The 23,512-nt window shown below is 36.9% G+C and overlaps 2 protein-coding genes across 4 annotated transcripts in view; both read right to left on the bottom strand.

The window, feature by feature from the left end:
• LOC136797643 (ubiquitin thioesterase OTUB1-like) overlaps positions 1–8,734 on the bottom strand; it is an 18,759-nt gene extending 10,025 nt beyond the window's left edge. Inside the window, exon 1 of the mRNA XM_067054232.1 lies at positions 8,626–8,734. Within this exon, the coding sequence (XP_066910333.1) occupies positions 8,626–8,665 (40 nt within the window). The 5' untranslated portion in view covers positions 8,666–8,734. The remainder of the gene's footprint in view (positions 1–8,625) is intronic.
• A 1,053-nt stretch (positions 8,735–9,787) lies between these two features.
• LOC136798133 (uncharacterized) lies at positions 9,788–23,512 on the bottom strand. 3 transcript variants are annotated; one of them, XM_067054726.1, is made up of 9 exons: positions 23,434–23,512; positions 19,158–19,726; positions 15,899–15,953; positions 14,695–14,967; positions 14,366–14,467; positions 13,648–13,697; positions 13,011–13,395; positions 10,820–11,480; positions 9,788–10,368 (listed from the first exon to the last, which is right to left on the bottom strand). In XM_067054726.1, exons 2-9 carry the CDS (start codon positions 19,656–19,658, stop codon positions 10,131–10,133), a joined length of 2,265 nt encoding a protein of 754 aa, XP_066910827.1. In that variant the 5' UTR covers positions 19,659–19,726; positions 23,434–23,512; the 3' UTR covers positions 9,788–10,130. The 3 variants fall into 3 exon arrangements, with proteins under 3 accessions (XP_066910827.1, XP_066910832.1, XP_066910820.1); XM_067054731.1 differs by lacking the exon at positions 23,434–23,512 and adding an exon at positions 22,212–22,262; XM_067054719.1 differs by lacking the exon at positions 23,434–23,512 and adding an exon at positions 20,115–20,162.

Raw genomic sequence — 23,512 nt, forward strand, 5'->3', positions numbered from 1 at the left:
TCCATCATTGCATTGACCAGCACCATTGATTCCATCATTGCATTGACCAGCACCATTGATTCAATCATTGCATTAACCAGCATCATTGATTCCATCATTGTGTTGACCAACACCATTGATTCCATCATTACATTGACCAACACCATTTATTTCATCATTGCATTGACCAACACTATTGATTCACCAAAGCCGTCAAATCTTTCAGTTTATTCACAAACACCAATTTACAATAAAAACAATTGGATTTATTATCTCCACAGTCATATTTACCAGAACGACCAGATTCTGCTGTAAAATCATCAGATTTCCCAAATTCTTGAATAGGATTAACCAGAGTCGTTAGGTTCTCCCAAAATCACCGGGAACATTAGTTCTGGCGCAGAAATTTACAAATTTTGATAGTTCGACACCTCAGGGCCACCATTTTCATCTTTTTCCCCATCGCTACTTCGTTACTTTTTCGTTACCCCTCGTTACTTGCGTTACTTCATCGTTACCGACCGTTACTTCATCGTTACCTGTCGTTACCTACCGTTACTTGTCGTTACTTGTCGTTACCTACCGTTACCTACCGTTACCACTTTTAGTAACAACGCCCTTGACCTAATATGTATAAATATGGTACGGTCAAAGGAGCACCCTCTTGGCGGTCCGGAAACTTCCCGAGTTTTCTGGAGCAGTTAAAAACCCAATTTCTCTCTTCGAAAAGTTCCGGAGCTTTTCCGATGCCACGCGTGTGCCAAAAGGCAAAGCAATGGAAATGCGTCAATCCGTTCAGCTGACCAAAATGACACAAAAATGACAAAATGGCCTGTCAAGACTTTTAATATCTTTTTTTTTTGGTAAAAAGCAACCAGTCTGAATCTTGACAAAGAATAGATAAACTTTTCATATAGCTGAATAGATAAGCTTTTCATATAGCCAGAGCGTAATTACCATAGCTTTTACCAAAAAAATGATATTAAAGGTCCAATTTCAGCCATTTTCAGCCAAATCCAACTTTAGTTCTTACTGACGTGCTTCGTGGAAACTTATCATATCCGTGTGTAAACACTCCCCTATGTTTCTGATGTCTTTGACTTCTGGTTGTCAAACCGGGATAAGACAGGGGTACTGCAATAAAAAGTTATGCAAGAAAAACAATCCATAGTGTCCTTCAGGGTCTCTTCCCCCCATACCTAGAATGAAAATTTTCCATTCCCCCCCTCATTTTTCCCCACCACTCTGCCTCCAAAAATTTCTCTGTCCCCCCCCCCCCCCTCAAGCATAAAAAGCTGTAATTTGATGAATATAACGCTTATTGTTTTCCCTAAGGTAGTTCTAATTCAAGAATAAATGGAAAGGATGGTTGTTTTCAAACCGTAATATTGCTGGTTGAAATAAATGAAAGAAAAACTAAGCATATGCTATACACCCAATTGATCGATAGTAAAACCAGATGTTTTTCAATTTTGAATTGATTTTGGTGAGTTTTTTTCCCCCCTATACGTCCTTTTGACCTCAAAACCCATTCCCCCCCTGAATCCAGGGGGGGAGGACACTATGCAATCATTTTCACCTCAAAAGGTGACTTTCTCTGCCAATAACTTTTGATAGAATTGTTCCCCTAATTTCCCCTTTTCAGGAGGGGAAAAACATTGCCCTAAAAGCTTAGCCTCACAAAGCCCCAGCTAATAATATAACCCCCTGATTGAATCTTTGTATTCTTATCCTATAAATATAACGGAACAGCCATTCCATGAAAATTGCTGTTACGTGACTTTTTTCTATCGTGTGATACAAATCGCCCATTTTCATTGGATGTTAGAAATTTATTTTCACGTGACAAGAAGTTCCGACTTCACATTAAATAAAAAAAATGGCAGAAGGAGGTTTTTTTGAGGTATATAGATAATGGAAAGAATTCTGTTGATTTTAAAAGGTTTTAATTATTTCTTTTTCTTTTGCCATGTATATATATACTAAAAGATTCTACAATGATTGGGGAACTTCTATATCTAAAAGTTTTTTGATTTTTCATGGAAAAATGGGCTATAAAGACAATTTCTTTGCTTAAAGTTTGTTTTTTTCTTTGAGAATTTTCATCTTCAATCTATATTTAAAGATTAGATATTTTATCAAGTATATTAGTTTTTTGAAGGTTTATTCTAGAACTATTTGGGAGTAGAGAGCTTTTTACAGATCTTAAAAGGTTTACTAATTCTTTACATATAGCCAAAAGTTTGGACTTTGGTGAAAACTTATTTCTTCAATCGAACATTGACACACTTTATCTTGACACACAAAGTCATTAATTTGAGTCAATGCAACAGTAAATTACGAAATACACTAATTCGCTTTTGCACAAAGTAGGCTTTTAAATCGAAATATGAAAAAGATCCATGTGCAGTGAGGCTGGAACTTCGATTTTTGAGGATTACGATTTTACCAGTTTTTTAGCGATTTTTGCCTCGCTAACCCAAATCTTGCAGCCTCTTTACCTTAAGGAAGATTGAAATTAGAGTTTTTCAGCGTTCCGAAAAAAACGCATAGCAGAAATTTTTTCATCTTCACAGGATAAATTCTCAACAACAAAATACATCTTTTAGTCTTTGGGTTTGTTTCTGACGTTTTTCCTTCAAAGAATATTGATCACTTTCCTTTTCCCCTTGACCGCGTGAGAAAAAAATGATTAGCTGGCGTTTTCGCACGGGCGAATAAAGATGAGGCGGCACTAAGGGTGCTACTTAGTTAAACCAATTCAATCAAATCCATTGTTAATAAACACTTTCGCTTTTTTTAATGTTCAAGGACTTTGCCCCCAAACTGTTCCAAACAAAGTCCCTTTTATAACAAACAATATATGCAACAAAAAATTATTATTTATTGGACTTTCTGAAACCTTGCTTCATAAGGATCATAAAGGTGCAGAATTTCAGATTGAAATTTTCGTTATTCCGCTGTGACTCTTCAAGAAGGAAGAAAAGCAGAGGAAGACACACTGGTGGAGTTTGTTTTTATATAAGGAAAGGCATCGGAGCATCATTTGAAGAGCTTTATTCATATTCTTCAAAAACAGTTCAACTTCTCTGTCTATACTCAAATGCTGAGAATATGGCCCTGCTAGTTGTCTACCGTCAACCAGACGATAGAAACAATGGAAATCCATCAACGGCTAATGATTTTACTACCCCACTCAATGGAGCAAAACTGGCTTTGACAGCATTAGGATCCAACCCAAGTATAATTTTTGGTGGTGACTTCAACTTGCCCAAAGCTACATGGCCAGCTGGTACACCAAAATCTGGCTGTCCTTTGGATGTCAGAATCGTACTGAATGCTCTAAATCAATTTTGCAATGACCATTTCATCTCCCAATATGTGAACACTCCCACACAGTGTAGACCTAACTCTTCATACAAAAATTACAGGAAACGCATGTTTGGACTTTGTACCCTATGCTGCACTCAAGCACTTAAGCCAAAGTCCCGCAAAGGCGCGGGACAAAAATCAGTTTTTTGAAGTTTGCAAAAAAATGCCACATAGAAGATCTTTCAAATTCAGTATGTGAATAGAGCATTAAAAAATACAACTTTTCTATTTTTCCTTTTTTTTGCAAAAGTTCTAGGAATGAAAATAAAGGGATAATGATAATTGAATACTATCCATTGATGACCCGCGGCACTATTGTAAAGCTAGAATCGCTTCGCGTACTCTTCGCTTGAGAAAATGATTGACAGATTGAAGTTTTCACCCGCGCAGGAGTTCGCAGAGCGTTCTCGGCTCAATCCTCGGACCGCGCTAAAAATGGTAGACTGAGCTGTGATAGATCATTTCGATGGAAGTTGTTGGAATGTTTACAAGGTCTTGACAGAAAATCGTTTGTTTTATTGTCAAAAGACCTTTTTTTAAAGAGGCCACCCTGTTGAATAATTATGTAGTCCAGCAGAAAAACAATGATAAAACCACGCATAATTATTACAATATGCATGATACAGTAATTATGCATGGCTCTATCATTGTTTTTATGGCTGGACTACATAATTATTCAACAGGACGTCCTCTTTGAAAAAAGGTCTATGATGACAGTGTGGTTATTAATTTTGTTAGATCTGTCAAATTGATGTTAGTAAGTGCACTTTATAGTTTTGATTCCCATTGAAGAATCATATTCTGGTTTTCATGTTATTAGATGTTGTTTTAGAGCTTTTAAACTGCCACACATAAGATGGAAACATACTAACATACTAAAACATTATCCTCTCAGGGTATAGCTTTTTTCTAATCCTGGAATAACGAGGTTCCAGCTACACTGATGTGGAACATGCATGAGTTTCTGCATGCTCTTAGGAGGAAGAAGAACAAATTAGCGACAATAAGATAGAGTCCCCTGCCCAGTTGGCGACCGGTCTAGTTGGGGACCGAACGTCTTTGAACCCAGAAAAGTTGTATATACAAAAACAAACCTCTGGAGAATTTCTTTTGGTAGTAATCTACCTTGACCTATTTCCTGTACTGTGTAAAAAAAATTCTAAAAAAAACCGAGTAGAATCCGAAAGATCCAACTTTGCACGGAAGCACACAAAAAAGCCCGATTTTTCGAAAAAAATAAAAAATGGCTACCTGTGGACAAAAAAGCTTCGTAAGAAAAAACGCTTGAACTCCCACTCCAAAAAATACTTGTCCAAAACGATGAGTATGTTAGAAAGCATTTCTATAAAAATCAGCTCGATACAGTTTCCTTCGTGTGAAATATTGATAAAAAAGTTGATGCAATCAGCTTCGAAATTTGACGTCCACTCTGCGACCGACCAAACTCAAAAAATGAAAAAGAAGACTCTACATTGCGATCAAAACATTCCAGATGCTGAGAAAAAAAAGAAGACCTTACATTGCGATCACAACATTCAAGGGGCATGCACGCGAGGTTGCACCATTTGTAATTACAGTAGGTTTCTAAACTTGGTGTCCCTTCCTTCGGGTAAATATATGTTTTGAATTGAATTGAATTGAATTGAATTTAACTTGACAACTCCAATGCGAAGTTTCTAGCTCCGGATTGAAATAACAAAGGAAACCGGTAGATTGAATCTCCGGGTAGACATAAAAAATTCTGTAGTAACTAAAAGGTGAAACGTCAGAGAAACGGGTGGAAACGGGTGGAAACGGGTGGAAACGATACGGAAACGGGTGGAAACGACACGGAAACGGGTGGAAACGACACGGAAACGATATGAAAACCAGTGGAAACGATACGGAAATTTATGTAACGCTAGCACAGCATTAAGATACATCTCCGTCTATCACGGGCGAACATAACCGTAAGAGTATACGGATATAGGTAATCTATGAAAAAGTCATTGCAGTGCAAATCTTTCGCAAATTTAAAAACCCACTTTCCCGTGGAAATAATTGTCGTTTTTTGTTTTTTTTGGGACCCTTGGGGCATAAGCAAGCTACCCGTTGACCACAAAAATTCCAAAATTCTTGAATTGACCGTTGACAACATTAGAACGACCCAATGACGTCACAAGTTTGGGAAAAACTTCAAAATGCAATATCTCGAGTTTGAAAAGGAGTTGCGAGGTCGTTTTTTGGAAATTTTAATGGAAAATAAGTTAAGAGGGTTAAGAGTGGGTCCGATGACGTCATCAAAAACTGAAAAATACAATATCTAGAGTTTGAGAAGGATTTAAGCAATGATTAACCCCTCATTGGATCGGAAATCATCATGAGCATATAAATGGTTACAGTAGAGTGAAAAGTTTATTACACATTCGATGACATCATTTAGAGCCCAAATGACGTAACAAAACATAAAATTTGTCATATCTTTAGTTTTAAACCATTTTAAGTGGTAATTTTTCGTACTTTGGGATTAATTCAGTCTACAGTTTCCCCTTTACTATCAAAAGGGCTTATGATGCGTTCAGCTTATCTACTCCTAAATTTCTCAAATTTTGCCAAGGGGTTGATTCGAGTATGAAAGAGGGATTTGGTGCAGTTTTAAAATAAGAAATCTTATTGTTTTTCGAAAATGCATTTATTATTTGGTCTTCTAAGGCGCGTCATCATGTCGACCTCAAATTCGTAAATACAGCAAGCAACATATTTTTATATATATTCCATTCTTACACACTGATGATATATTGACGCTCTCAATTTGACGTTTTACTGCTCAAGTCAATAAGCCCGGGGGGGTACTACCCTTGTCGACTGACAGGGGTGCTCCGCTGAGGTTCGAAAAATGGACCCTACGTGGGACTCGAAATTTGCGAAAAAAGTGACCCTGAATGGGACTGAAATTCCAAAATTTTCTCAAATTTTCTACTTTTTCCCCAAATTTTCCAAAAATAGGCACCCTACGAGGGACTGATTTTTCTATTTTGGTGTTTTAGTGACCCTACCTGGGACTCGTGGATGTTAAAAAAGGTACCCTGACCAGCGGAGCATCCCCGTAACCCATCTTGCCCTAGTACCCCCCCCCGGTTAATAAGTTCCCGTTTTCGATTAATATTAAATTGAAATCGCTTTCAAACTTACTGAAGAAACTCTCACAATTGAAACAATTGAACATTTATTATTTAATTAGCTTTTATTTTTATTTATTTACTATTTCTGGAGGTAAAGTCCCATTCTATCTCTTATTCCATTTGAAGCATAAAAAGATGTACTCCCGTGGTTGATGAAAACTTATTCGAATTCCCCTTAAAAATAAAGTTTGGGAGTATCAACAATACCATCTTTATCATCCTAAGGGCTTTGCTAAACCGGCGTTTGCGACGACGGGAACTGACAAATGATACAACAGAAGCTTTGTTCACTGTTGGTCGTTTACCTGTTTCCAATCGTTTCTTCCCGTTTCCATGTCGTTTCCACCAGTTTCCCTGTCGGTTCTCCCCGTTTCCAGGGCGATTCCCCCCGTTTCCATATCGTTTCCACCCGTTTCTCTGACGTTTCACGTTTTAGTTATTACAAAAAAATTCCCGCGTTTTTATCAAATGAAGACTCTCCATAGACCGCCACTTTCAAGATGGCGACTTGAAGGAAAATTCCAAAAAAAACATGCTGAAGGGGAATGTAAGTGAGCTATTTTAAAACAAAAGAATGAGTGCAAAGAAATTAAATACGGGAAAGCTTATGAGTTTTTTCATCATCCTGATCAATTCATATGACCTAACCTGCGAGTAGAGCCGGTAAGTGTAAACCGCAGGTTACAGGTTACAGGTTGCAGGTTACAGGTCACAGGTCAGTGTTGGTCAGCTTCAATTACTGTAAAACACAAAGAAAATGTTTGAAAAACAGTTGTTAATGTCAAAAATATAATTCCAAAGGTATTTTATTGATCTAGAACTATTTTAAAGCTAAAAATCTACCCACGTGCTGACCATGTGATTTCGCGTTTTTATGCCGTGTATAACACGGACCTGTAATACTTGTATTATATATTACATCTATATCACACATGTAAAAAAATTATCTTTTCAATGTTATACGCATGTTACGTATGTTATATACAAAGAATAAAGAAATATTCGGATATCGATCTCACCTTTGCTTTAAACAGCCCCCTAACAGGAAAATAGCTATTTCACAATCACTATGTCATATCTCATTTTATCTCCTGCATCACCTTGGGTATGATAACAAGAATTGATGAAAATAGCGTCAATGGGACTATATTTTATAAATGTTTCAATATTTTTATCCCCTGCTTTGTATTTTTGATAAAATGACGTCACCTTTTTCATCTCTCTAAAACAGCTCTCTTGGAGTATTTATTGTTTTCAAAACCTGTCAATCTATATCCACTTGCAGCGTCAGCATCCTATTATGCATGAAGAATATTTTATTGTTAATTGGCGTACAAAACCTCATACTTTGAGAGATAACATCATTATTTACATAATTTAAGTGTCATTTGTTGTCAATATTTGGGGTTGATGATTTGTCGTTAATGTCTTCTAAATAACATTATTAACATATTTTGATATTACATTTCCATTACATATAATATTTTCAGGAACTTATGTTATGAGTTGTATGTTATGAATTGTATGTTACGAGTGCGTTACAGTTTTCCGGTCTGTGTTTTGTTAACCTGTAACCTGTGACCTGTAACCTGTGACCTGTAACCTGCAACCTGTAACCTGTAACCTGTGGTTTACACTTACCGGAGTAGAGCACTGATTTTCTTTTTTTAGCAATTGGTCGCAGACTGGTACGTCGGTCGGGAACTGGGCACTAGTATCGCTCGCTTCGAAAGTTTTTTATTCTAAGAAGATTGCTCAAATAAAAAATCAAAACAAACACAAAGAACATATGTTAAAAGTTGTCTAACCGTTGGTTGAAAAGGATTTTCAAAAAAGTAAAAAGTAAGTGAAAAATTCGAATCTAAAAATTTCGGTCGCCAACTGGGCAGGGTACTCTATACAACAAGGATACAAAGCAAAAAGAAATTCTTTAAAATAATTTTCAATCATACATCCCTAGCTGATGATTCGCAAAAATAAGTCCTAAAAAAACTGAAAGTAGAAAAAGGATTTCCACAGGTTAGTTTTGAAACAGATTGTGCGCCGATGCACGGATATGTACGGGTTCAAAATCCTTGCATTATGTTCTGTGAAAAATAAAAAAATGAAAAACCTGAGATAAAGTTGATTTTTGAAGCATCCTCGTCCGCCATCTTGAAAAATTTGTTTTGATTCGCAGCCTTCAAAATTTTCACTTTTTTGCACACGTTGCCTCCGGGGCTAAAAAAGTTTGAAAAAAGTAGCGGCACTCATACGGCGCCCAGCGTCGCTTGTGAGCAGCGAGCCACCCCCTACTTTTTTTGCCATGGGACCTTTATAGTTGGGTAAAACTTTTTTAAACGATATTACCATGGTGTGAATCTATGATTTACTGGCAGAAAAGAGGCTCTGTCACAAAGAAATAGTTTACGCTCTAATCTTGTTGCAGAAATTATTTCATCAAACATTTTAAATCAATCGTAAAAGGGGTTACGCACGGAGAACGAGTCTCGTGTTCGCAAAGCGAAAGGGATTCTATAGACGCCGGGTAGACGCCCCCGACGCCCCAAGCCCACTAGTTATGTAAGAAGAGGTGTTAGAGGCTATCAATCCGCTGCTCAAAAGAATATCGTACTTTTTTTCCAAAAATCAAAAATCCCAATGAAATTCCGAAAATCTAAAATTTCATAAATCTAAATTAAAAACGGATCAAAACTCGAAATAATGCGAATACTGTGATGATGACATAAATCTATTTACAGAAAGTTAAAGGAAGCAACAAGTCCCGAGTTAAAAAAGGGAAAATAACTCGGATAGTTAAAGGAGGCACAATTTCCCGAGTTAGAAAATCAAAAATAACTCGGAAAGCTAAAGGAAGTAAAAATTCACGAGTTACAAAATGAAAAATAACTCGGACAGTTAAAGGATCCAAAAATTCCAAAGTCAGTCTACGCAGAATTTCAAAATTCAACTTGGAATGGTAAAAAGCCGACCCTTGCCGCCAGTTCACCACATCTAATTGAAGTTTGCGGAGAATAATTAGACTCAGTAACTGGGACTTGGATCGAGAATTGTGAAAAACGGGATGGGTATTCGAACAGGCTTTATACGTATACCGTAAACGCCAAACGGGTGATAAATTTCGTATAAAGAGACAATACTATTTTTGACACCTCAGTTTTTTAGAATTTTCAAGGGGTCTCGATCCATGTCCCGATCCGTTTCGTCGTGTGAATTTCTCAGCTACATTATGGGATGGAGGTTATGGGAAATTATCAAGTCGTACAAGAAATTCGCTTCAGAGTTACATAAAATAAAAGGATTGATTTGCTTTTTGATAGCAAGTCATAAATGGATACTATTGGTCTAGTATCATAAAATAAATAGCAATAAATTTTAAACAAAAACAAAAACAAGCGAAGGAAAATCTTTAGAAATATTAAACTACATAAATTACAGGCCTGCATTTTATACAAAATATTATACACATATTGTCAATGCTCAGAAATCGTATTATGGTGCACCAATCTGTCCGCTCATTTCCTAGTGAGTTCCACCAAGAAAGTCGTTTTCTGAAATATCAAGCTCTCAAGCATTGGATCACCATCTAAACTATTGATAACGCTGTGCATTTCACACTCAAACATTTGTATCCTCTCTGTACATGATGAAATTGGGCAGCCCTTCAAATTGGACGTGATGTTTGGTCTGTAGGCTGTGAATCAATTCTCCGTCCTCTTCTTCGAAGCATTCATTATGAGAAGAGGATTGTGAAGAAAGAGTGTGTGATGAAGAGTTGTTGTTCCTTTCTGACGATCGACGCCGACCACGAGATGGTGTCGAGGAGGACGATGCACTGTGACGACCTCCTTGTATTCTAAATATAAAAAGAAAAAATCCAATTTATTTATACAATTGTTGGTCTGGGAACACAGTGTTGATGTGGGGTCAGAGTGGACGTTGCAAGATTCCTTCCTCCAACATGGGGAAGTGAGGAAGGGGGGACTCCGCAGCGAGAAATGAGTTGGGACAGCAGTTTTTCTGTTGTTTTGTAGCAACATATTCAAGTTGGGCACAATGTCAAAGAAATACTTGTGCATTGTTAGCCGTTATTACAAGTTTATTACGTTAAGAGGTAATTAAGATTTAGGGATGAGCTGGAGTTGTTATAAGATACTTAACTAATTGGTCATTTGAAATAATAGAGATGACGCGTTCTTTAGAAAAAGCAATAAAATCCTTTGTCTCAAGATTCAACCATCAACCGAATCATCGAAAACCTTGTAAAAACTCCAGCTTGACCCAAGATTTAACTAACTAACTCTCACCTCTTTTCGAGTCTTGAAGGTGGTAGTCGAGTGGAGGTTGCTGAACCGGACTGTGAGGACAAAGGGGTGCTCGAACCACTCTCATAACCACTACTACTACAAGTGTATGACGAATTATCTCGTGAAATATTCGACAGTGTTTTATCGCAACACGGTAATTGTTCATTACTGTAATTTTTTACATTTATATTTGCTCTGTTGTAGGGTTTTTCAGTTTTTTTATTATTGGCAGAAGAAGGACCTTTCAAAGCTTCCATACATATTCGATCAATTTCCTTCAGAGTAGTGTACTTCTTTTCATCTCTTTCCTCTTGCTGCTCTTCCGTAAAAACGGCTGGCTTATCGAGAACGGAAAATACTTCGAGATCCGGAGGGTCTCTCGGTGAAGGTAAAGAGTCTTTTTCATATAAATAATTAATAAGCGGTGATACAGAACGAGTACTACTGAACGTCGACGGTCTCGATAATGTGTCCGGGTCGTCATCTGTTGTCATAGTAACTATATTGGACACCTGACTCTTGCGACGTTGGAGACGTTTCCGTCGCCATATCAACCAGAATAAAAACATGGTGAAAGCGAGCGATATGAAAATGGTTGTGGAGATGACAGCGATGATGGTGCCAGTATCTGAGGAATCCTTTGATGCGTTGGTCGCGGATTCTGAGTGAGAAAAAACAAGTGATACTTTTATGGACCTACCTGGTTATGCATTTAACACATATATAATTGATATCTACGTGAGCGTGACCATTAAACAATCATTCAGAACACAAATAGTTACGATCTATCAAAATTTGTCGTTTGTTTCTTATAAAAAAAACGTTTAGAAACCAAAATTTCATGCTCTTGAAATATTCTTTCATATTCAAGACTTTGTGAGCAAAAAAAACATCTATCTCATCAAAAAATTGAGTAATTTGGCTAAGAACATTGATGCATGCTTATATTAATAGTGATTCTTATAGATAAACATACGTTTTTTGAGCCAACAAAAATCTGCTTGAGCCATCTTTTACCTATGATGGTACATTACTTTCTTTTGAAAGTCGGGCTCCGTCTCATTCGAGGGTTTATAGTTATGCATCTTTGTGCAAAAAATCATAAAAAATCAAAGAGCCAATCTCGAGAAAAGCTAATACCTAAGTAATTGATAATGTGCTTATAAATAAATATCGAATTTGGCCAGTTTTTCTATAAAAACACGCCAAGAAACCAAAATTTCATGTCTAAACAGACACATTCTTCAAAAGTAAGCCCTCATGAGCAAAAAAAAACATATATCTCATAAAAAAATTGAGTAATTTAATTAAGAACATTGATGTATGCTCAATAATAGTGATTCTTATAGATAAACATGCGTTTTTTGGGCCAACAAATTTTTTTTGGAAAAATCTGCTTTGAGCCATATTTTACCTATGTTGGTACCCCGGGGGGGGAGTACTAGGGTTGGCAAATGAGGGGTATGTGCGGACGGGACCTCCAAAAACCGACCCTTAGAGAGACTGATTTTTGCTGAAAAGGTAGCCCTTAGAGAGACTTTTTGAATTATTTTTTTCGATTTTTGAAAAAAGTCATACCCTTAGAGAGATTTTATTACAATTTTTTCTCTGGAAATCAAAAAGTTTCCTAAAAATCCCGAATTTTCCGACCCATATAGAGACTAATTTAAAACTTTCTGATTTTTCCGACCCATAGAGAGACTTTGAAAGGTGAAAAAACCGACCCTTACCGTTCGCACATACCCATCATCCATTTTTGCCTAAGTACCCCCGGGGTTGGTACCCTACTTTCATGCAAAAAATCAGAAAAAGTTAATGATCCAATTTTTCACAAAGTCTAAAAAACCCGTTTTTTTGCCGTTTTTTGGCCCAAATTTGCCCAAAAAATTTTATGTTTCAAAATCGGGCTCCGTCACATTCGAGGGTTTATAGTTACACATCTTTGCGCAAAAAATCAGAAAAAACTAATGAGCCAATCACGAGGAAAGCTAATAACGAACGAACGGACGAACGGACAAAGGTTAATTTATAGGACCTCCATCCCACCGGGGTAGGTCCAAAAAGAAATATGTATTGTTTTCAACAAGCTATCAAACGACAAAGTAGGATAAAATTAATAAAGTTAATCTTGAAGTGAATTGTTTGACTGTAAGGACGCTTTGGGCGATTGGCGATTGTGATGATAGTTTACCTGTGATTAGAGTTGGAGTTATCGAAGACATCGTTATCGTTGAAGACGACACACCAGAAGGGGAAGGTTCAATATATACTGAAGATGTTTCTAAGAAACTTATTGTCTTTTGTTCTCTTATACCAATGACACTGCTGCTTTGGAGGATCATAGTTGAATACATGATAGAAACTGATGTAGAAGGTTGAATCAATTCCATGATTGTAGAAGAGGTCATTCCAGCTTGGTTTGTTTGTATAGAAGTGTCTGATGGTATTATATGTGTTTCGTTGATTGGTAACTTGGTTGAAGTGACGAGTATAATCGACGAGCTTGGTTTCAATAAAATCTTTTCGCAGTATTGACCAACATGGGTTGGTGGGCAGTTGCATTGTCCATTGATGTCCTGAAAGAAACATGTATTTGAAAGGTTTGAATTTTGCTGGCGTTGCAGGATAGCCATACAGCCTTCAGAAAAATCTCCTTTACAATGGTGGATATCGTTAATGGTTCATGAGCAAACAACTTTCTCGTGTAAATAGAATCGAGTATTTAGCGACCAAACCCAGCTATGTATATAGACTGCCCTGGCTGTACAAAATCCCACTTATTTCGCTCCAAAATGAATAAATGAAAACTGAGAACCTTGAACACTTACACTGCAAGTGCCGCCATTTTGACATGATGTTGTGTAACATAATTTTAAATCTAAAATGGAAGGAGAGGAAGTCTCAATGGAGTGGCTGGTTTCTCTCATGGAGAGGCAAACAAGCTCGAAAATAGTACATTCGACTCTCCATAGACAGTGCCGTAGCCACAAATTATATTTTAGAGGGGGGCCTATAAGTTTATAGTATCTAAGGAGGCCCCACCATGGTTGGGGCCGACGGGCCATAAAATATTTTGGACTTCATACCCTCCAGATTGGCTAAAACCGCCTCTCCAAAAGTCAATTTTTAGCAAAAGGCAAGTAGAAATCGCGTGCATATTAACATATTTTCAAATCATAAGACTATCATCTTAAATAGTTAGTGCATTACATTTTCAAAAAAGTAAATATACAGACAACGTTGACGAAATTTACACCTTTTTTCAAAAAAACACCATAATCTGAAAATCTTTTGGGGGAGCCCGGCTCCCCCCGCCCCCCCCGGTGGCTAGGGCACTGATAGATCATCTATGAAAGATCGGAACGCTTTCATTTCATGAAGAGCTCGTGAGATCCAATAAATCAAAAAATCCTCAGAGCAGAAAAATCGTTCCAGATTATAGATATACGACCCTGGTCGAAATAAAACTAGTGTGATATAAGAACCTGAATTGAGAGTGCAGGATTCAAAAATTTTGGACAATCGCTAAGAAACTTCAAACAATACCTCTGGCACAATCATATCCAGTCCACCCTTTGTAACATTCGCATCTGCCATCAGATAAACATCTTCCAGTTCGTGGAACGGAGTCTTGACAATCGCATCTACCTTTAAAAGGAATGAAGCTTTCATCAAAAGTGAACAATTATTAAAACTTCAAATTACTTATCATCGCTGAAACTGGCCTTTTATTATGGCATGTTTTCTAAGAAAAATTTGGGACCTTCAGTCTGAATGGTATGTCGTCAAGAAAACCACTAACAGTTACCGTGGGGTCAGAGCATGCTGCTAGCCGTGATGAAATTCTCAACAAAAAAAACTATAAGCAGTCTTACGATTGCATTCTGTGCCAAACCAGTCTTTCGAGCAATGCTTCTTTCCATTGTTACCACAAGTGTAGCGTAAACATTCCCTTTCTCCATTCTTCCCACAGCTGTATTTGGGCGAAGGTTTGCATTGCTTTCCACAGATTGGTCCATACATATTTGGAGGGCATGCCAGTTTGTAAGAGAAGGAAATCTGTTGGTTGTTTATGAGGGAAGAAGTTCGTACTGCATTCCATTCTGTGTCGTTGAATCGAAGTTCGTCACCAAACCTCTCCTTCAGCACTGTGTGGGAAAAAATGAGATGTTATCCTTGATTTATGTATTTCGACCGAACTTTTGTTTCAGATTTCATAAGAATTTATGTTTTAACTTAAATTGGGAAAGTTTTTTCCGAAATATTGCTATTAAAGTTATTTTATTCCAGAATTTGTTCCAACCGAATAAATCTAACTGGATTTTTCTGATTGGCAGATACATGAAAAATTCCTGAGGCTCATTATTTGTGGATAGCTTTGAATCGATGAAGCGATGATTCATAGACATGACAGGTTGATTGAAAAGATCTTACACTAAGACTATTTCTTAATCTCTACCTTCGTTCCCTAATACCTCTTCTTAGATCAAGTAAGAGAAAAAAATAGTCGTGGGAAAAACTAGGTCAATATTTGTGTCGATAAAACCTTCGCCGAAAGAACCCACTTTGTGTTTATAAAAAGATTGTTCTAGTTGTGGTTCAAAAGCTAGACTTGTGGTGAGAAGGTTGTGTAGCTTCATTTAACGGTTACTCCATCCCAGTAATGGACGGTTGATGAGTAGGATACATTTAAAATATCCTAATCGTTAAATTTAGATTCTAAAACTCATATCCAATTCAAAAATAATTACATTGAAGTTTCATGACGAAACCTTTAAGTTTAAAGTTCTAAATAGATGAAATAAGCTACTCATTTTTCCTAACCGAAAAGTGTGGCCCATGTGGTTTTCTCAAAAACACCGGCCATTAAAGCTATTAACGCTATCAAAGTAAAATCCGTTAGCTGATTTCGAAAAATATTTCGCGTGAGAACAAAGAAAAGGTTAGATTCAATCGGTCATTCTTAATGCGATGAAAAGCTTAGGGATATTCACTTTTTTTTTCTTGAGAAAGATTCTCAAGATTCCACTCTAGCATCTCCGATCTCAACGGACAAAACTATTGTTTATTAATACTAACCTATTGTGTTGCTTCCTATCTGTCGAATGGTGAGTTTTAAGACCAAAGGTCTTATCTAAGAAGAAAGAAAACGAAATGATGAATTCAAAACACTAATTACTGTTGACAATTCCATTTCACAACTTCTGAGAGATTTAAGAATGGCAAGAGTATTGGACTGGTTAAATTTGAATTTTTGTTTCTGAAAGGATTTTAGAAGGCATGAAAAATTATTTCAAACGAGACCTCATTTGAAATCCAAGTTAATCTCATCAATACAGATTAAGATTTTGATCTTCCAAACGTGTTCTAATTTGCAATCCTGTCAGTTATTAGCCCCGTTGAAAGATAGGATCGGTCGGGTTATGAACTATGTTGGAAGTCTTATGCCCAGACAATAACAAACCACTAAGCTAAGATTCATTGAAATATAGCTGGGTAAGATTTTATTGAAGCTGGGCTTGAAAAAGTCAGTTAAAAAGATAAGACAGTTGAGATGGCTAGGTTTTCTATCCCAAATGAATAAGTTTCTGTCTCAGCAATGGTTACACCCTGCCTCATACAGGGAAATTTTTAATAAGAATAATTATTGAGGTTACATTACTGAAATTGAACACCACATTGGAAATGCATCTTGGGAAATGCACTTTGGAAATTCTTCTAATTTGTATTCTTAAAATGAATGATCTAAAGTTATATGATCAACTGGTTCACAATTCTTTCAGGACTACAAAAGATCAAGAAAACGTGCGTGACGTGTGGATGTTTGGTCTAACCATGGCATGATTCATCAGAGAGGAATGCGTGTAAAATATGATCCTCTAAAATATTTGAAACGATCCACGAGTTGGTATCGTCAGAGATAAATGGGTGTGAGAGTTGGAGGATGAAAATCAGGCGAGAGAAACGCGGTGTATCTGAAGGGGACAGAATTATCCCGTCTTGATATGAAAGTAGAGATTTAAAGTAATAAAAAAAGGAATTAAACCTGGGGTCAGATAGCTTGTTGAGTAAGAAAAATATTATATGAAGAAGGATTTCTTGGTTTTATATTACAAAATGTAATGTTTTTTTTGTCATGATAGCGAAAGAGTGTACTATGGAAATTAGTAAACAAAGTGTCAGCGTCTTATAAAAGATCAATTCACCCCAAAACATTTATCCGCTGCATTTTCATGTTCAGTCTTTCCTTTGGAACACAAGAATTTTATCCATTTTCCTGTTTTTCTACTAAAAAATACCGACGACGTAAAAAAGTTGGAAGCGGGCCGACGAAACCGTCATTTCTTAAAAGTAAGAAAGCGTGATGAATCTAATTTAATGGCCATCAACATTTTCTTTGCGCGGCGGTATTTTTGAAAAAGAAACTTTTCAACAGACGGTGTGTTGCCAAGGAGTTAAGCCTTCCTCTGCTTTCCGATTAATGACGTCATTCACAGAACACGTGATCGCTAAACGTGGTGTCTGGCGATTCGTATTCAAACATTAAGGTTCTTCTGTAAAACCTATGATCCAGTGAGTGATAAAGGTAGCGTTATGTTTTATGTTAAATAAAACCATTTATCTTAGAAATTTATGATAATTGCTTTCGGACCAGCTAAAGAAACAGCAAAAAAGCTCTTGTTAAAAGTGTCAATTTTGTCATTTTCCTCGGGCTAGTATAGTGATTTGTGTCTTTATGAAAATAGTTGTACGCAAAAAGACGTACGCAAGAGTCTTTTGAATGAAAACTGAAAGAGGAAGGATCTTCTATCAAAGTTTTGTTGCGACTTGATGTCAAAGAACCGCGAAAGGAGTTGCAAGGGAAATCATTTAAATCAAGTTGTTCCGATGGATGTCGACTAAATTTTCTATATTTATATATTTTCATTATTCTTTTGCGCGTGTAAAAACAAGACGTTCAATCTCATGATATCCTTTAGTATCATATGATGTTGAAGAGATGTAAATAAATTGGACTGACCGAATACGCTTTAATACTCGATACTTGCAACCTGTCAATGGCCACACTCGGCTTCAACAGAACCCGAAGCACAATACAAATTTCCATCAGATTCCTTAAGAGGGAAATTGAGGAGGCAGATTAAGGAAGGGCTGCACAACAATCAACCAATCATAGAAGGCTGTCTGAAAATTTAGACATAGATGATGAGTAATGGGGAAAGTATTGCGAGATATCAGGTTCATGTTGATGAACAGTTAAAAAGGTTTTGATGGAAAACACTTGATTGCGATACTTCAACCTTAAGGGTATCAATATGAAGTTTACAAGTGTAAGAAGGCTGAACTTCACACCTTTCATAATGTTTTTTCTCTGCTAGACAAACAAACAGACCTATGAAAAACGAGGCTATAATCAACCGGGATATATCATCAACTACTCCAACGTAATAAAAAACGACTTGTCGGCCTTTATTTTTCAATCAACTATGAGAAATTCAATCAATGAAAGTAAAGTGTAAATCGCAGAGACAAACTTTCGAACGTTCATATTAATTTGAAAATCAAATATCTCTTCATAGCTATGTAGGCATAAACATGACATAGATGACTTATGAAAGCAAACTAAAGAAGCCATTTCAGGATTTCTCAGTCTTTTCTGCTAACTGTTTGGATATAAGGTTCATAAAGCCCATGAGAAAATTCCCATCTTCTATCATATAGTATGTGGCTTTTAAGATAAACAAACTCTCTGCTAGAGAAGGCAGGTAAATAAAAACAAAGCCCATCATCGTAAACCACATCAATGAAGCCTCCTCTACACTACACCATACTCTTTCATGGCTTGTTTGAAGGACAAATGACAGACATAACACCCTACCCTTTTGTTGTAACCTTGACAGAAAGATATCAGACAGATATTGAAAGTCACAAGTTAGCTAACACTTACTGTAAAGACAGAGAGATCAATTCACAAAAAGAAAAACAGTTGTAGACATGGAACAAAATCTGAATCTACACTCTTCGCTCCCCACAAGTTGAGAAAACACATCCGAGTAAAAAAACCTGGAAACAGTCCACGAAGGATATTTTGCAAGAGGCGAAAAGGTCATCATCAATCAAAGTCTCTTTCCTTTCAAAAAAATGTAAACAGCCTTGCACTAACATTTGAATCGTTTTTCGACGTAAACTTTAAAAAAAATCTGTTTCCAGATCCTAGAAAGTTTAAATATAATGCAATGACCCGTTAACATTGATCTGTCACTAAAACTAGGACACTACGGTTGTGTAAGGCTAAATGCAGTCACCAATGAAAATGAAATGAGAAGGGTTGACTTACTGTGTACGTTTGGTTGAACATCACTCTCAATGAATCAGCTCGTTTAGGAAGGCTTCCAACTGCATTGATCAGAGAAATGGTCGGGTCAAATTCCAAGTCAATCAGCTCGGTACGAAAGGAAAATTGCGGATCATCATTGCTCAACATTTTACCAGGGTTTCCACCTTTTCTTTTGCTTGCAAGTTTGATTGATGAAGAGAGTCCAGAAATATGTTTGAAATGAACGCTGGCCACGTACCGGTAACAATGGATTTGGAGAACGGAGAAAATAAGTATCTGAACCAACAAATACAAACGCGTCATAAAGACCAGATATATTGTGTAATATCGGTGTAATATCAATGTAAGAAGGTAGTCTAGTAGCGTAGTCCCTCGTGGTGGATGTCGAGATTGTTTTCTCAGCAGATGGTCGAATTTCCGTTTTTTGCGATTTGGGTCTTTGATGAGATATCGGTTTTTAAAGAAGACTGTTTTGAATAATGGATAAGAATTGATCAACATCCTCGCACTGCCCTTCTCCGTGTGGTAATGTCATTGAAGACAAATTGCTTCAATCAGTCAAAAGAAATCTAAACAGAAAAAGAAAAAAAAATCAGTACGTATGGACCCACAATTTACTCGAAAAATCTGTTAAAAAAGACAGTGGTGTTGGGTACTGGCTACCAGATGAGGCTATCAAAAAAATTGCGTGTGAGCTGCCATGCTCAGTTGAACTTGCATCCGTGTTGAATGTTTTCATTCAACTTCTCAAAAATTGCCTCCCTCTGATTTTTTCTCCTCTACACGACTCACACATCAGACCAGAGACACTCACACATTCACAAAAGAAAAATTTCAGATCAATTTTGCAACCATAAACTGTTTCAACTTGTTTTTAAATATTGACTTGAGTGACGCGAAATCTTTTTCATTCTCTTAGAAAGCTTTATTAAATACAAATGCACAAATAAATCTCACTTCGCTTATCATTAAAACAACTTTATGCATCCTCTATCTTTTTTTAATAAAAAATTTTTTTTCTCTTGAATGACAGTGTCGTCTTTTTTACCCCCTGGCTGTCATTTTAGTCCTGACAAAAGCTAAACACAATACTGTCAAGCGACACTTACTTAAGGTAAAAACGTAAACATTGAGGCATTTACCCCCGTCTCAACATTTTGCAGTGTAAGACGTTTGTTTATATTGCATCAAAATGGCCATCATCAGCGATGCGAGCGCGCACAAAAGTATCAATCAGAGATTTAAGAGAATGGAGGGAAAATCACAAGGAAGATAAAAATGATAAAGTTCAATTTCCTGTTTTGAAAAAACAAATTCTTTTACTTAAAAATGCGACTCGAGTACCAGTTTATCACCCATCATTATACAAGATTATTCATACGAATAAAACGAGTGTAAGATAATAAGCCTGAGGCTTGGCGTGAAAGAAAAAGGGGACTATTTTTAACTTAGTGACACCTTCCCATCAATCCATACAGGCGCCATTTTGTTTCCTGTTAAGAAAACAAAAGATGTCGCATATAGGGAAGGAGGGATACAAAATCGGTTTTATATTGGTTTCATAGTTTCATAGTTTCATAGTGGCATATTCCGCTATTGATGCTTACTTACCCGGGGGGGGGGCTGCGCAAAACTGGGTACGGGAACGTACCGCTGGTCAGAGTCACTTTTTTAGGCTCTGAAGATATCTGACAGGGTCCCAAATGTACTAATTTTCAAGATGTGCCCCCCCCCCGGATGCTTACACCCCTGTCTCAGAAGGATAATTATCAACCGCGACCTAAATTCAAGAAAATGGCAATCGGTGATAGGAAATCACCTTCCATGGAATGCGTGAAGTTGGAGCTGGAAAACACTGCTTATAGATAAGGAGAGTTGGAAGTTAGGATTTTAAAGGGTTTGTATTTTTGCTAAAGATTCATTAGAGTTGTATCAAGTGAGAGTGCTTTCCTAGTCAAAGTATAGTATCCTTTCACAAGTATAGCAAAGAGTTTCAACAAGAGGAGTGAAGAGCATTAACAAATCAGCTCCCCCCCCCCCAAAAAAAAAAAAAAAATGTTTTTTTGAGAAGAAGCCGGAAAATAGAACAGATTCGATACAAAAAGTTTTCAATTTTTTTCTGCAAGTTGAAATCCAACAAACATATGGTCGACAATGTTATGGAAACAAGTGGACAAAACCACATCTAAATAAGGACCCATGTCATAAAAACGACTCATCGATAAATAAAGTCACTTTTTTCTATTAAAGTGTGAGGATATCTTAGGTTACAATGCTAATTTCGTTCCCAGGGCCTAAAAACCCCCTTCTCACAGACCCACTGGGAACCCTTACCACTGAAGAAAATGGCCAAAATATCGTCCACAGTTGAAAATTATACTCTAGTTTTTGTCCCCGCTTAAAATAATCAGATCAGCAAATCCTCACTGCAAAATATTGTGCTATTTATTCCATCCTCGCTGAATTTTCTGGCTAGAAAACAATGTAATTCAAATCCCCAGCCATAAGGAAACATGGTATTATCTATCCCCATCAAATTTTGGTCTGCTATTTTTACCACCCACTGGCTAATAAAATTCCACCGGGTCTGTGAGAAGGGGGTGTCCAGCCCGGGGGGGGGGGGGGGTACTAGGGCAAGATGGGTTACGGGGATGCTCCCTCGTAGGGTGCCTATTTTTGGAAAATTTGGGAAAAAAGTAGAAAATTTGAGGAAATTTTGGAATTTCAGTCCCATTCAGGGTCACTTACAAAAGATACAAAAGCAAGGAAAAAGTGTACAAAATTTTAGCCAAACTCGACCCTTTTTGTAAGTCTAACTGCTCCCTCAAAGCATTCTGGACATCAAGACTCTGTCCAAACCGGATCTATTCGCAAACGTACAAGCGGGTTCAGCTACAGTGCTGTCAGTAAATTAAAAGCAGGATTGACATGTATTCATAAAGCTGTTCAGAATTTCATTCCATCTTCCATCTCCTATCCAAAAGTTTTTAGAAGGACAGTAAAATATATCCCAGCTTCATCCGGCAAAAATAGTACCACATAAATATCGCAAACCTCTGTCAAATACGTCAGCATTTTAACGTCACTGTAACAAACAGATAGTTTTCACCATCAATCCTGGAAACCCGAGGGAAATGTTCTCACATCCCTTAGAAATCCTCTCTATTTGAACTCACCTCACACTGGTAGAAAGTCACACAAAAACTCTACCACCTTTGAATTTATTCAACTTCCAAATTTCACAAGTTGTTAACGTCTGGCGCGCTGTCAACCAATCACAAAACAGCTTGTTAAAAATAAATCGAGAAAAAGAACCATCCCAAAAATAACTCAAAATTATCCGTCGTGTTTGTAAAAAGTACTAAACCACCAAAATGTTAAATCAGGTGCTCAGAATATAATAAATTGATAAATTTAGACCTAAAATAGAATTTCTGAAAGCGAAATGTTGATTTCCTAGCAATCCCATCACTAAGGAGTGTAAAAAATAGCAAGAATAGTTTTGTAATGAGGTGTTTTGATTGATACAAAAAAGATGAGTCATAGAACTGTTTGTGAATCTCTCGGCACTCAGCATTATATTTTCTTTAGCCGCAAGTAAGCAAATAAAAAGTCGACAACAAGAGAAAATGAAGAGATAAAACTTTAAAAACATCAGAGATCGAAGTTCTAGGAAGAGAGGTATTGAAGCAGTATCACCCCTTTCATATAATGTTTTAAAGTGACGATACAACGCCTCTTTCCCTACCTACATGTCTGCAATATTGAATGTACTTCATAAGAAAATGATACTTCAGCATGGAAAAAAACCTATCAATGGATCACATGAGTATTCTGTGAAACATTGCACCGAAGATACGAACGTAACAATTTCCAGTCTCACCCCTAGTCCTCAGTAGTGAACGTTGCGCGATTTCTCTCCGGGTACGTTTCAATGTACTGGAAGAAGGTGTGTCTAGACTATAATCGTTCGAAAATGAGTTTCCTTACAAAGAGAAAGATCAAAAGCGATTTTTTATGACCAGATAAGCTGTATATCACTTACACCTCTCCCCTTCTCCAAAATGAAAAGATGAACGCCATTTAAAAACAAACAAAACTCTTCAAAAAAATATCAAATGCATCAAACTGCGGTGTATTTTGTATCTAGTCAGTATCAAGTTTTATGGGCTCGGCAGAGCCTAAAGATGATAAAATTTCATTGAAGTTCCATTCAGCAAATTGACAAAATTTCTCACAAAAATTACAACTAAAGTTTTACGAATTTGAATCTTACCGACGGGTTCGGAGATTTAGTGGTCTGCGTTTGAGGTTGAATCTTATCAGTAGTTTAACGATAAAGAAAATTGTCGGAA

Source organism: Clytia hemisphaerica, unplaced genomic scaffold (genome assembly GCF_902728285.1).
Source record: "Clytia hemisphaerica strain Z4C2 unplaced genomic scaffold, Clytia hemisphaerica genome assembly, whole genome shotgun sequence".
Lineage (NCBI taxonomy): Eukaryota > Metazoa > Cnidaria > Hydrozoa > Leptothecata > Clytiidae > Clytia > Clytia hemisphaerica.

Excerpts from the sequence above, each read along its gene's own strand:
- LOC136798133 (XM_067054726.1), bottom strand. The coding sequence starts at position 19,658 with ATGTTGATCAATTCTTATCCATTATTCAAAACAGTCTTCTTTAAAAAC. Across the intron at positions 15,954-19,157 it reads TGTTCAACCAAACGTACACA|ATAAGACCTTTGGTCTTAAA; the intron begins GTAAGTCAACCC and ends CTTTCTTCTTAG. Across the intron at positions 13,698-14,365 it reads TGGATATGATTGTGCCAGAG|ATTTAAAATTATGTTACACA; the intron begins GTATTGTTTGAA and ends CTTCCATTTTAG.